Source organism: Corythoichthys intestinalis, chromosome 12 (genome assembly GCF_030265065.1).
Source record: "Corythoichthys intestinalis isolate RoL2023-P3 chromosome 12, ASM3026506v1, whole genome shotgun sequence".
NCBI lineage: Eukaryota > Metazoa > Chordata > Actinopteri > Syngnathiformes > Syngnathidae > Corythoichthys > Corythoichthys intestinalis.
The window spans coordinates 51,497,175-51,509,261 of NC_080406.1; the positions used below are offsets into that span (position 1 = coordinate 51,497,175).

At 40.9% G+C, this 12,087-nt stretch overlaps 1 protein-coding gene across 2 annotated transcripts in view; it reads right to left on the minus strand.

Annotated features, from left to right (window-relative positions):
* Window positions 1–3,211: 3,211 nt before the first annotated feature.
* The window catches only part of satb2 (SATB homeobox 2), an 87,489-nt gene continuing 78,613 nt past the window's right edge, over window positions 3,212–12,087 (minus strand). Inside the window, exons 13-14 of one of the 2 annotated variants that reach the window (XM_057852241.1) lie at window positions 7,365–7,544; window positions 3,212–5,448 (exon numbers count right to left, since the gene is read on the minus strand). In XM_057852241.1, the coding sequence (XP_057708224.1) occupies window positions 4,960–5,448; window positions 7,365–7,544 (669 nt within the window). In that variant the 3' untranslated portion in view covers window positions 3,212–4,959. Of the gene's footprint in view, window positions 5,449–7,364; window positions 7,566–12,087 lie in introns of both variants that reach the window. The other variant, XM_057852240.1, reaches the window with a different exon arrangement.

A 12,087-nucleotide genomic window follows, 5' to 3' on the forward strand; every position in this document is an offset into this window, starting at 1 on the left:
CATGTTTGAGTTTGCTTCACTACAGTGATCCCTCGTTTTTTGCGGTTAATACCCGCCGCGATATGTGAAAAAACGCATTTATTTATTTATTCAATGTGTTCAATGGTTTTATTCAGATTTATCATTGGAAAGAGATACATATAATAGTAAGACATGTTTTTTCACTTTTTTTCCCCCCCAAAGTATAAGAAGGAAAAAATATATATATACAGTGTATAGCTTTATACAGTGTATCACAAATGTGAGTACACCCTTGCATTTCTGCAGATATTTAAGTATATCTTTTCATGGGACAACACTGACAAAATGAAACTTTGACACAATGAAAAGTAGTCTGTGTGCAGCTTATGTAATGGAGTTAATTTATTTTCCCCTCAAAATAACCCAAACTATAGCCATCAATATCTAAATCCCTCGCAACAAAAGTGAGTACACCTCATGGGAACTACATACATCCCTAAATGTCCAAATTGAGTACTGGTGTCTTTTTCCCTCCAAAATGTCATGTGACAAGAAGAATCAAGAAGAATCATTTTGAACAGGAGGGCATTTAAAAAAAAAATTAAACAGCAAAACCCTATCAGGAGGTGAGAGCATGAAAGAGCAGAATTAAAGACGCCATGACTTTAACGAGATATTATCGCGTACTTACCTTGTTTCGATCCAAAAACTCCCTGTAGCATGTATCACTGAGTGTCAAGACACAGCTGTGAATAGCCACAGCTGGATTTTTGGGGATTTTATGAGTAAAACATGGTAATATAACAAGGGTCGCGATGCAGAAATCGCTGACATCAAGGAGTGGTCGAGATTTTCTTTTTCATATATTTACCATTTTTTAAAAAATGGTTCAATTTTTCCTTGTTTGGATCGATTATTTATCATCTAACATATTGGAGAAAATCCGACAGTAACAAAAAAATACAATTAGGCGATAGTTATGAGGTAGATATCCTTGACTTTTTTACAGACACCATTTTTTTCATTTTGACGTAATTTGTTTAAAAGTTTAAAATATGCGAGTCAATAATGTTTTAAAGTCGTCTTTTTTTAAAAAAGAAATATTAGACACCAATTAATGATCCTAAGCTAAAAATGACAGACATTTTAAATAATAAATACAATTACTTACCTTCTTTTTAAGGCTGGGTTGAATCAAAAGCTGTTGGACGGTGGCTGTAAACGGGGGTTTCCAGGGTAAAACGGACAAACTAAAAATAGTTCGGGGGCTTTATGCGCAATGAATCTGCTATGGCAGCATACAGACATATTGTTCTATCAAATACAACAGTTGTTTTGGCTTAAAATTCAGCAGTTTCTTTTAAAGAGGAGTGCAAGAGCAGAAGCTGCTTTTTCAGTGTTGTCTGTGTTTTCCGCCATATATTTTTTTAGGGCTGTCAAACAATTACAATTTTTAATTGAGTTAATTACAGCTGAAAAATTAATTAATCGTAATTAATCGTAATTAATTGCAATTCCAACCATCTATAAAATATGCCATATTTTTCTGTAAATTATTGTTGGAATGGAATGATAAGACACAAGATGGATATATACATTCAGCATACGGTACATAAGTACTGTATTTGTTTATTATAACAATTAATCAACGAGATGGCATTAACGTTATTAACATTCTGTTAAAGCGTTCCATGGATAGAAAGACTTGTAGCTCTTAAAAGATAAAGGTTAGTACAAGGAATAGAAATTTTATATAAAAACCCCTCTTAATGTTTTCGTTTTAATAAAATTTGTAAAATTTTCAATCAAAAAATAAACTAGTAGCCCGCCATTGTTGATGTCAATAATTACACAATGCTCATGGGTGCTTAAGCCCATAAAATCAGTCGCACCCAAGCGCCAGCAGAGGGCGACAAAACTCCAAAAAACACAAGTAACAAGTTGGCATTGCACCGTGCTGTCATTTTAATCTGTTTGAGCGGGGCATGTGCGTTAATTGCGTCAAATATTTTAACATGATTGATTTAAAAAACTAATTACCGCCCGTTAACACGATAATTTTGACAGCCCTAATGTTTTATTAATAAATGGTTTTTAAGGACTTCATTTGTAAAAATTATGATAAGTTTTCAACATGTTACTGTCCCACCGATTTATTTTTAAACAAAGAGTAAAGTACGTAATGTAGTAGAAAAATGCATGGCTTTATTAAATTCTCCTGTTACCTTCCTTGGCTGTAACTCTTGGAGTGACATGTGATAATTACAAACTGCTCAGGATCACTTTTAACATGTGGCGTTTATTGCCGCGAGCACAACACATTCGGCTGCCTCGAACGTCGCCACACACACATTCATTCCAGCGCACGCTTCTTTACCCCCCAACCCCCCCCCCCCCCCCCCCCCCCCGCCCGTGCAATGCGCACACAGAGCCTGTCTGTTCCAGGCCAGCACTTCATTGAGTGAGTCTACTCAAATCCTCTCACTTATAGAAAATGAGTTGCCACAGCAACTGTTTAACAAGTTAAACAATGATTGACACATGCAGCGCTTTTGAAGCCCGTGACTCTGGCAAGATCAGACACAAACATCTGTCAGCATCGTTAACATCGCATGTGCACTGCCTGCCTGGGGAACAAAGAGCTAAATTGAAAAAAATCTGCGATGGACTGAAGGCGCGAAATTTGAAACGCGAAGTAGCGAGGGATCACTGTATATGCACTTTTTTCTTTCATTATCGCTTTAATTAAGAACAGAGGGTTATTTTGTTTTGAGAGAGTTCAATTCACTTTCAATTTCACTTTCAATTCTAAGAAAGAAAAATTAAGTTTAAATAGCAGAGATTCCAAATACTTTATCATTTTTTATTTTGGCAAAAAATCGTAATCGAGATCTGAAAATCGGGTTTGAGAGAATATAATCAGGATTTTCTTGTTGGGCAAAATTGAACAGCCCTAGTCTAATCCATTTGAATTGGGAGGGTTGGCAAATGAATGGTAGGCAATGAGTTAACATTACCGTAAGATTTTATGTGTTCTATTATGCTTTCAAAGCAGGAAAATATTGAATTTACCTTCAGCGCCATCAGTATATTTAGATGACAATGCAATACTAAAATGCAGATTTTTGCTGTTTTTGATTCATTTTTCTGGTTTACCCAAACCAAAGCATTTCGCCGTTGGCTGCAAATGAATCTAAATAAAAGGATTCTGGTTAAAAAAAAAAAAAAAGACTTGATTTGAATTCACAAATTTTATTCACTTCAACACTGAATGAACATTTTGAAATGAGCAATTTCATCGGAACTGTATTCAACCCTGATTCCTGTCTTACAGAAAAGAACAATATCTGATCCATGTTGATGTGATAATTAGAAGGCAGATCAGATCGTCTGTTGGAGTGTACGGTCATGAGAAAAACAATCCATTCTCTTATAATGTTTTGAACATATGTGTACACCACGGCACCAGACGATAAACACTAAACACGTTTCACTTCTTAAATACTCTTTAAAAAAAAAAAAAAAAAGATCGGATTTAGCTGGCACAATGCAACAAACTGATTTCACAGAGTTGACACAAAAAAATTGAGGAAAACGCTCCTCTGCTGCTCTATACTGGCTCAAACACTTAAAAGTCACTCTGAAAAATTAAAAACAAACATACATTGATAACAATTTCTCCCATTCTGGGTATTTACAGACATTACACACTAGAAATAAAACTGCCATGTTGCTGCATGGCTCGAAAAAGTAGATTGTCATCAACTGCAGCAAAGTTGAGCACAAATTCTCCTTTTTTTAAGTTCTCCTCTAGACGTTTTCCCTGCAACTAAATAACACAGCATGACAGGGATTGTTTTTTTTTTTAATCAGGGATTTTTTCCCCTCCCGAATATCACTCAGTAACTGCTTCATTTTAAAGTACTCCCTCTCTTTTTCGTCTTATCAAAATAACTGCCCTTGTTTAAAGCCAGAGACATCAAAAATTAGAAGTAGCACTTAGCAATCCGAACCATAATGACAACAATAATAACAATAATAATAATCATAGATAAAGATAGCAATAAATAGGGTTGGTGAGGTTTAAGTGCGGGGAGGTGTGGTTAGACACAAGACCGTGGGCACCAATTAGAGAGGGGAAAAAAGGGCGTGGGGAGGGGGTGTGTGTTGAAGGAAGGGATAGACTACCGCTTGTAAAGTGAGTGATTGCTTGCCTGCTGAATCTTTGCACGATTCCCACTTCCTTTTTTGCGGGGCTTCCTGCCACACATGATGATGTTGCCGGGAAAGGTCTGAGGCATGGAGTTGAATGTCCTTTTGCACACATCATTATTGAGTTGGCCTCCCTGCCAAACTGTCCACAGTGTCCTCTTGAGGTCTCACAGTTAGTGGGACTAACAAGTGGGAATGGAGCTGGATAGGTAAGGTAGGCTAGGCACGGGTACACCACATCCATGAAATAGTCATAAGTGCTAGATTGAACTGGTAGTGATTCTTAAGTGTACGTGGGATGTTTGTTTGGTCTTCCCCATCAAGGAAAAGCAATAGCAACACAAGCGTCCATCCTGAGGTTTTACGAGGTGTCAAGAAGTCCGAGTCTGTCAGAATCTCTCCTCGACTCCAAGGGTCTTCCGTCACTGTGCTGCTCAGACTCAAGAAAGAGATGACGTCAACTGTCTTTGGCCAGAGCTGATCCTACCCTGCCAACCCATTTTTAGAAGCACTCGAGTTGTTCTTGAGTATGTCGACCACATCAGCAGCTTTAGTTGCGCTATTGAGATGTTTCACATTTACACAGAGCCCTACAATGGCGTCTCAGGGCCAAAGTAAATAGTCCACGATTGTCATCATGAAATGTTTCTGGCCAGTGGTTTATGTTTCATTTATTTACTTCAGCTGTACACTTATACCGTACTCCATTTATCAATAAACTATCAGTTTGATTGTCTTTTCAATCTCTTATCCTTTCGCTATTTCTTTGTTGTGTTTTGATTGTCTCTACCTCTGGTAGTCAGGCTGCTCTCGTGGGCTAGATGAGGCGCTTCCTGGAGCCAGAGGGCCACTTGTTCGGGAGAGACCCTTGTCCTTGCCCTCCTCCTGGGCCAAGTTGTTCCCAGAGTTCCCCTGGCTAGAGTTGGAAGAAGCCTGAGGCTGGCTTAGTCCTGCTGTGCTCCCAGCACCACTCGCTTCAGACTGGTAGATTTCCTCCGCCCCATCCTCGCTGGACTCTGGATCTTCGGAACCCGAGAGCAACTCCTCCTCGCGATATTCGCTGACATCCACGCCTCCGCTGGCGGTGGCTCCCTCACTAAGCTCTTTGAGGCGGCCGTGATGCTTGACGTGATACCGCTGGTTCTGGAAGAATTTGATGATGGTGTGCTTGGGCAGGTCTAGCTGTGCCGACAAGGTGTGGATGGCCTCTTGGTCTGGATACAGGCCAACATCCTGGATGAAGCTTTGCAGTATGCCGAGTGCCTCCAGAGAGATCTAAAATGGATTGGCAGAAGATATTTAGCCCAGCCACAGTAGCTTTCATAGAATGAAAGCTTCTTAGTGCCACAACATGGATACCCAAACTGTGGCATGCCATTGACGTTGTCTGCGAGAATGAAGATGATGCCTTTATTGGGTGTGTGAATGTGTGCTATTGTAGCCTTTTGCTTCTAACAACGTCACAGATAAACAGAGCAGTCAATCATTCAATCAACAGATCTTTGCACTATGCAGTTGCATTTGTCATACACAACACTGTTACATTTATTATTTTACTCCCCAAGCTTGACTACATTATTACAGCTTCTGACTGGTTTATAGTCAATCCTTGTTCTCCTCGACCTCACAGCTGCCTTTGACGCCATTTCTCACACAGTCCTTCTCAACCGGCTCTCCTCCATTGGTATCACCCACACACCACTTTCTTGGTTCACCTTCTACCTGTCTGAAGTTGTCAAATTTGGCCCCTACAAACCCAAATCCCTCCCTGTCTCCGCTGGCGTGCCCCAGGGCTCTGTCCTAGGGCCACTCCTTTTTATCATTAACATTCATCCACTCGGCTCCATATTCCGTAAATACAACATTCACTTTCACTGCTAAGCGGATGACACCCAGCTCTACATTTCTTCAAAACAAACTTCCTCCCTCAGATTCTCCTCTCTAATCCTCTGCCTAAAATACATTAACTCATGGTTCTCCTCTAAGTTCTTACTACGCAATAGCTCATAACCAGAAGGTCTCTTGTAGGCACCTCCGCCATGTTCACTAATGACAATAACTTCTCTATTACAATCAAAAATGGATCCATCTCTACTTGTAATCAGGTTAAGAGTCGACAGCACGGTGTCCTCCCATGCTCATATTAACGACATTACCAGATCCGCCGACTTCCACCTTTGTAGTATTTCTTGCCTCCTCCCTTCTCACCCCCCACACTGCTTCCACTCTCGTTTGCAGTCTAATCACCTCCCGGCTTGACTATTGTAACTCTCTGCTCTTTGGTCTCCCAAATAAGTCCCTCCAGAAACTGCAGCTCCTCAATAACTCATGAGTTAATGCCTAAAAGACATTAACTCATGGTTCTCCTCTAAGTTCTTAGTACGCAATAGCTCATAATCAGAAGGTCTCTTGTAGGCACCTCCGCCATGTTGACTAATGACAATAACTTCTCTATTACAATCACCAATGTACGCATCTCTCCTTGCAATCAGGTTAAGAGTCGACAGCACGGTGTCCTCCCACTCTCATATTAACGATATCACCAGATCCGCCTACTTCCACCTTTGTAATATTTCTTGCCTCCTCCCTTCTCTCACACCCCACACTGCTTCCACTCTCGTTTGCAGTCTAATCACCTCCCGGCTTGACTATTGTAACTCACTGCTCTTTGGTCTCCCAAATAAGTCCCTCCAGGAACTGAAGCGCCTCCAAAACTCAAAGCACACCTCATCACTCGAACCCTCAACACAATGCATCACCCCCATTCCTCGTCAACTCCACTGGCTCCCAGTTAAACAAAGAACTTACGACAATATCCTAATATTAACACTCCCCCCCGTTCACTTCACTCTTTTTCTACCCTCCACCTTTCTGTCCCGTGTGTCCTGTCACCACCTTCGGTTTCAGAGTGTTTAGTCACTGTGCCCCCCAGCTCTGGAACTCCTTACACCCTGCCCTTTGGAACATATCAGCTCGTTCTCTTTTCAAATCCCGACTCCAAACACATCTGTTCAATCTTTCTTACCCACATTGATCTTTAGCTCTGTTTTGGCTCAACACTTTTATCCTGCTTTTAATATGTGTTTGTTAATTGTAATGTATCTCCTGTACAGTGTCCGTAAGTGTTTTGAAAGGTGTTTGAAATTAAAAGCATTATTTTTATTATTCTAAAAGACCTATCTAGACTATACCTTTGTGCGCAATCTGGGCTTCTTGCTGTTGCCAGAGCTACCAGTGTTGCTCTGTGCACCTCCTGCAGCCGTTACCACAGTCTGCGTGCCCTCCTCGTTAACAGGGGCCGATAAAAGCTCCTCTCGCATGGGTGATGAACGGTGCTCCTTCATCTGGGTTGGGGGTGGTCTGTGGAGTGCCTGTCGAGAAAGGCAAAAGAGCTAATTAATGGGGCGCAATGACCCCTGATCAAGACTACAGCCTGGGTAAAAGTACTAAAGTCAGTGCCTTAAACAGCTAGACTTCATTTCACATGTTTGGCCATATTTTCACACCACACTGTAAGAGCTTGTCATTGGAGCACACAGCAGCTAGGCCTTTCAGGGTGAGTGAGGGCGTTCACAGTCCACAGTTTGTCACGCACTATTAAACTGCTAGACGAATGGACAGTCTAACTACCATTTATCCATTATACCTTTGACCTAATGTGATGCAGGCTGACAGTTCTAGTAAAACACCAACTCTACATGTCTCTCAATTATTAAATTGTTAACTTATTCATAGTGACAAAGTGTATCTTACATAGATGATTAAATCACATCAATTTAACGCGGTGAGTCTGTGAGAGGAATTGGATGAAAATGTTATTAATTTTGTATATTCAAAAAAATTTAAATAAGGAGATTGAATTTGACATGGAAATTGATAGTCACTTTAAATACCTTTGAGCTGACCTTGATATAGGAGCGACTAAACCAGGGGTATCCAACTCCGGTCCTTGAGAGCCTCTATCCAGCTTGTTTGTCATGTCTCCGTCCTCCAACACACCTGACTCAAATAATCAGGATCGTTATCAGGCTCCTGCAGAGCTTGCTGATGAGCTGATCATTTGATCCAAATGTGGTAAAGGAGGGAGACATGGAAAACAAGCTGGATAGACGCTCTCGAGGACTGGAGTTGGATACCCCTGGTTTAGTTGAGTGAACCAGGGCTCATGACTACAGTGTAAAACAAAAGTGAGTACACCCCTCGCATTTATGCAAATATTTAAGTATATCTTTCCATGGGTCAACTTTGACAAAATGACACTTTGACACAATGAAAAGTAGTCTATGTGCAGCTTATATAATAGATTTAGTTTATTTTCCCCTCAAAATAACTCAAAATATAGCCGTTAATATCTAAACCCCTGGAAACAAAAGTGAGTCCACCCCTTAGAAACTACATACATCCCTAAATGTCCAAATTGGGTACTGCTTGTCATTTTCCCTCCAAAATGTCAAGTGACTCGTTACAGGAGTGCTGTCAGCATTGCTGCAGAGATTGAAGAGGTGGGGGGGTCAGCCTGTTAATCCTCAGACCATACGCCACACTCTACATCAAATTGGTGTGCATGGCTGTCACCCCAGGAGGAAGCCTCCTCTCTACACAAGAAAGCCCGCAAACAGTTTGCTGAAGACATATCAACAAAGCACATGGATTACTAGAACCATGTCCTATGGTCTGATGAGATGGGCGGGCTTTCTTGTGTACTGTCGCTTCAATCTCCGCAGCAATGCTGACAGCACTCCTGTAAGGAGTCACATGACATTTTGGAGGGAAAATGACAAGCAGTGCTCAATTTGGAAACTTAGGGATGTTCGTAGTTTCTAAGGGGTGTACTCACTTTTGTTGCCAGGGGTTTAGATAATAATGGCTATATTTTGAGTTATTTTGAGGGTAAAATAAATATATAAATTCTATTATATAAGCTACACACAAACTACTTTTCATTGTGTCAAAGTGTCATTTTGTCAGGTTTGTCCCATGAAAAGATACACTTAAATATCTGCAGAAATGCGAGGGGTGTACTCACTTATGTGATACACTGTACATTTCACAAAGGAAACTAGATTTGCTGACTTTGTTCTTTTAGATTTATAGTTCTTTTTTCCTCTCATTTCGGGAACTGGAGGTATAAAAAGAGGGAATAAAATAGGAGGAGGCAGAGATGCAGAGTTCCTGGCATTATCCAGTTTGAGCTGGCTGAGCTTGACAGAGTCCTTCTTCAACTAATCACTCATGATGCATTAGACGTGAGCAGGGATGGAGGAGTGACTGGGTAAAGTTTTTAAAGGAATTTCTCAACAACTAAATATGTCACTTTCCGTTAAAGAAGGCGAGTATGGCCAGGGAGGGAAAATATAAACATACCAAATTCCTGTAAGCTGACCATTCCCCCCTGCGATTGAAACTGGAGCCTGCCCTCACCATTATTGAAGTAATACCCTGTCATTATTGAAGAGAGAATGACTATTATCTTTACGTGACTCCTTTAATTTTAATGCGCCGCAGATTTATAGCTGGGCATTCCAGTGGTGGCGGACCCCGCCCTGCTCTTTAAGTGACACGACCACAACACGCTGCCACCTTCTGACAAACAAGCCAAGTCTCACAGCACTCGATCCCCGAGCTGTCGGAATGGCAAAAGCATTCACAATCCCAGCCTCATTTTGTCCGCGTGCAGCTCTCAAGGCTGCAGGCAAATTCTTCCATTCTGCCTTACAGAATTTTTGCATATACAGTGGTATTGCTACTTACGAATGTCTGTAGATACGGAATTTTCAGGTTAACTGGAAAATATTGCCTCTTGTTATGGAAGAAATTTCATGACACAAAAGGCAAGAATACAGTTTGGGCTGCTGCTTGGAGCTCCCAGAGTATACTGAACGTAACATACTTATAGCTGCTCTGCCATTGGCTTGCCTGGCTTTCCTGGCATCCATTTGGCTAAGAGGGACCTACACTGTATATGTACAGTGGGGCAAATAAGTATTTAGTCAACCACCAATTGTGCAAGTTCTCCTACTTAAAAAGATTAGAGAGGCCTGTAATTGTCAACATGGTTAAACCTCAACCATGAGAGACAGAATGTGGAAAAAAATTTAAAAAATCACATTGTTTGATTTTTAAAGAATTTATTTCCAAATTAGAGTGGAAAATAAGTATTTGGTCACCTACAAACAAGCAAGATTTCTGGCTGTCAAAGAGGTCTAACTTCTTCTACGAGGTCCAAAGATGCTCCACTCGTTACCTGTATTAATAGCACCTGTTTTAAATCATTATCAGTCTAAAAGACACCAGTCCACAATCTCAGTCAGTCACACTCCAAACTCCACTATGGCCAAGACCAAAGAGCTGTCAAAGGACACCAGAGGCAAAATTGTAGACCTGCACCAGGCTGGAAAGACTGAATCTGCAATAGGTAAAACAGTTGGTGTAAAGCAATCAACTGTGGGAGCAATTATTAGAAAATGGCAGACATACAAGACCACTGATAATCTCCCTCGATCTGGGGCTCCATGTAAGATCTCACCCCGCCGTGTCAAAATGATAACAAGAACGGTGAGCAAAAATCCCAGAACCAAACGGGGGACCTAGTGAATGACCTACAGAGAGCTGGGACCACAGTAACAAAGGCTACTATCAGTAACACAATGTGCCGCCAAAAACTCAAATCCTGCACTGCCAGACGTGTCCCCCCGCTGAAGAAGGCACATGTCCAGGCCCGTCTGCGGTTCGCTAGAGAGCATTTGGATGACCCAGAAGAGGACTGGAAGAATGTGTTATGGTCAGATGAAACCAAAATAGAACTTTTTGGTAGAAACACAAGTTCTCGTGTGTGGAGGAGAACGAATACTGAATTGCATCTGAAGAACACCATACCCACTGTGAAGCATGACGATGGAAACATCATGCTTTGGGGCTGTTTTTCTGCAAAGGGACCAGGACGACTGATCTGTGTAAAGGAAAGAATGAATGGGGCCATGTATCGAAAGATTTTGAGTGAAAATCTCCTTCCATCAGCAAGGGCATTGAAGATAAGACGTGGCTGGGTCTTTCAGCATGACAATGATCCCAAGCATACAGCCACAGCCCCATAACATCATTGCTCTAGAGCAGATATGCATGGAGGAATGGGCCAAAATACCAGCAACAGTGTGTGAAAAGCTTGTGAAGAGTTACAGAAAACATTTGGCCTCCATTATTGCCAACAAAGGGTACATAACAAAGTATTGAGATGAACTTTTGGTATTGACCAAATACTTATTTTCCACCATGATTTGCAAATAAATTCTTTAAAAATCAAACAATGTGATTTTCTGTTTTTTTTTTTTTTTCCCGCCACATTCTGTCTCTCATGTTTGAGGTTTACCCATGCTGACAAATACCGGCCTCTCTAATATTTTCAAGTGGGAGAACTTGCACAATTAGTGGTTGACTAAATACTTATTTGCCCCACTGTATGTATGTATTCCAGTGTCGTCTTCATCCGCCCCTCATGTTCTGACAGCTTTACATGAGTGTATGAACTTTTATTCTTCACTCTATTCTTGGTTATTTTCATTATGCACATCTCTGATTGTATGCTTATTGAGAAATAATCTCATTCGAACATGCATTTGTTAAATGTTTTGATGCATTTTTATGCATTATGAAAGATTAATGTCTTAATTTTAGGGAGCTTGGAATGGATTAGGGCAATTACATAGAAACACATCTCTACTTACAGAAAGTTACAAAACTACTTCCAGAACCAAATAATTTCGTATGTAGAGGTACCACTGTATTTCTATCTTGAACCTTTCACTAGAGATGGGAATTTCGACAAATTTCCGTGTCATCTCCATGTCAGTCGACCCAGGAACTGGCTTTCAGACATAAGGGCTACCTGTTTAAATCCCGGGACTTATGCTGCATTTA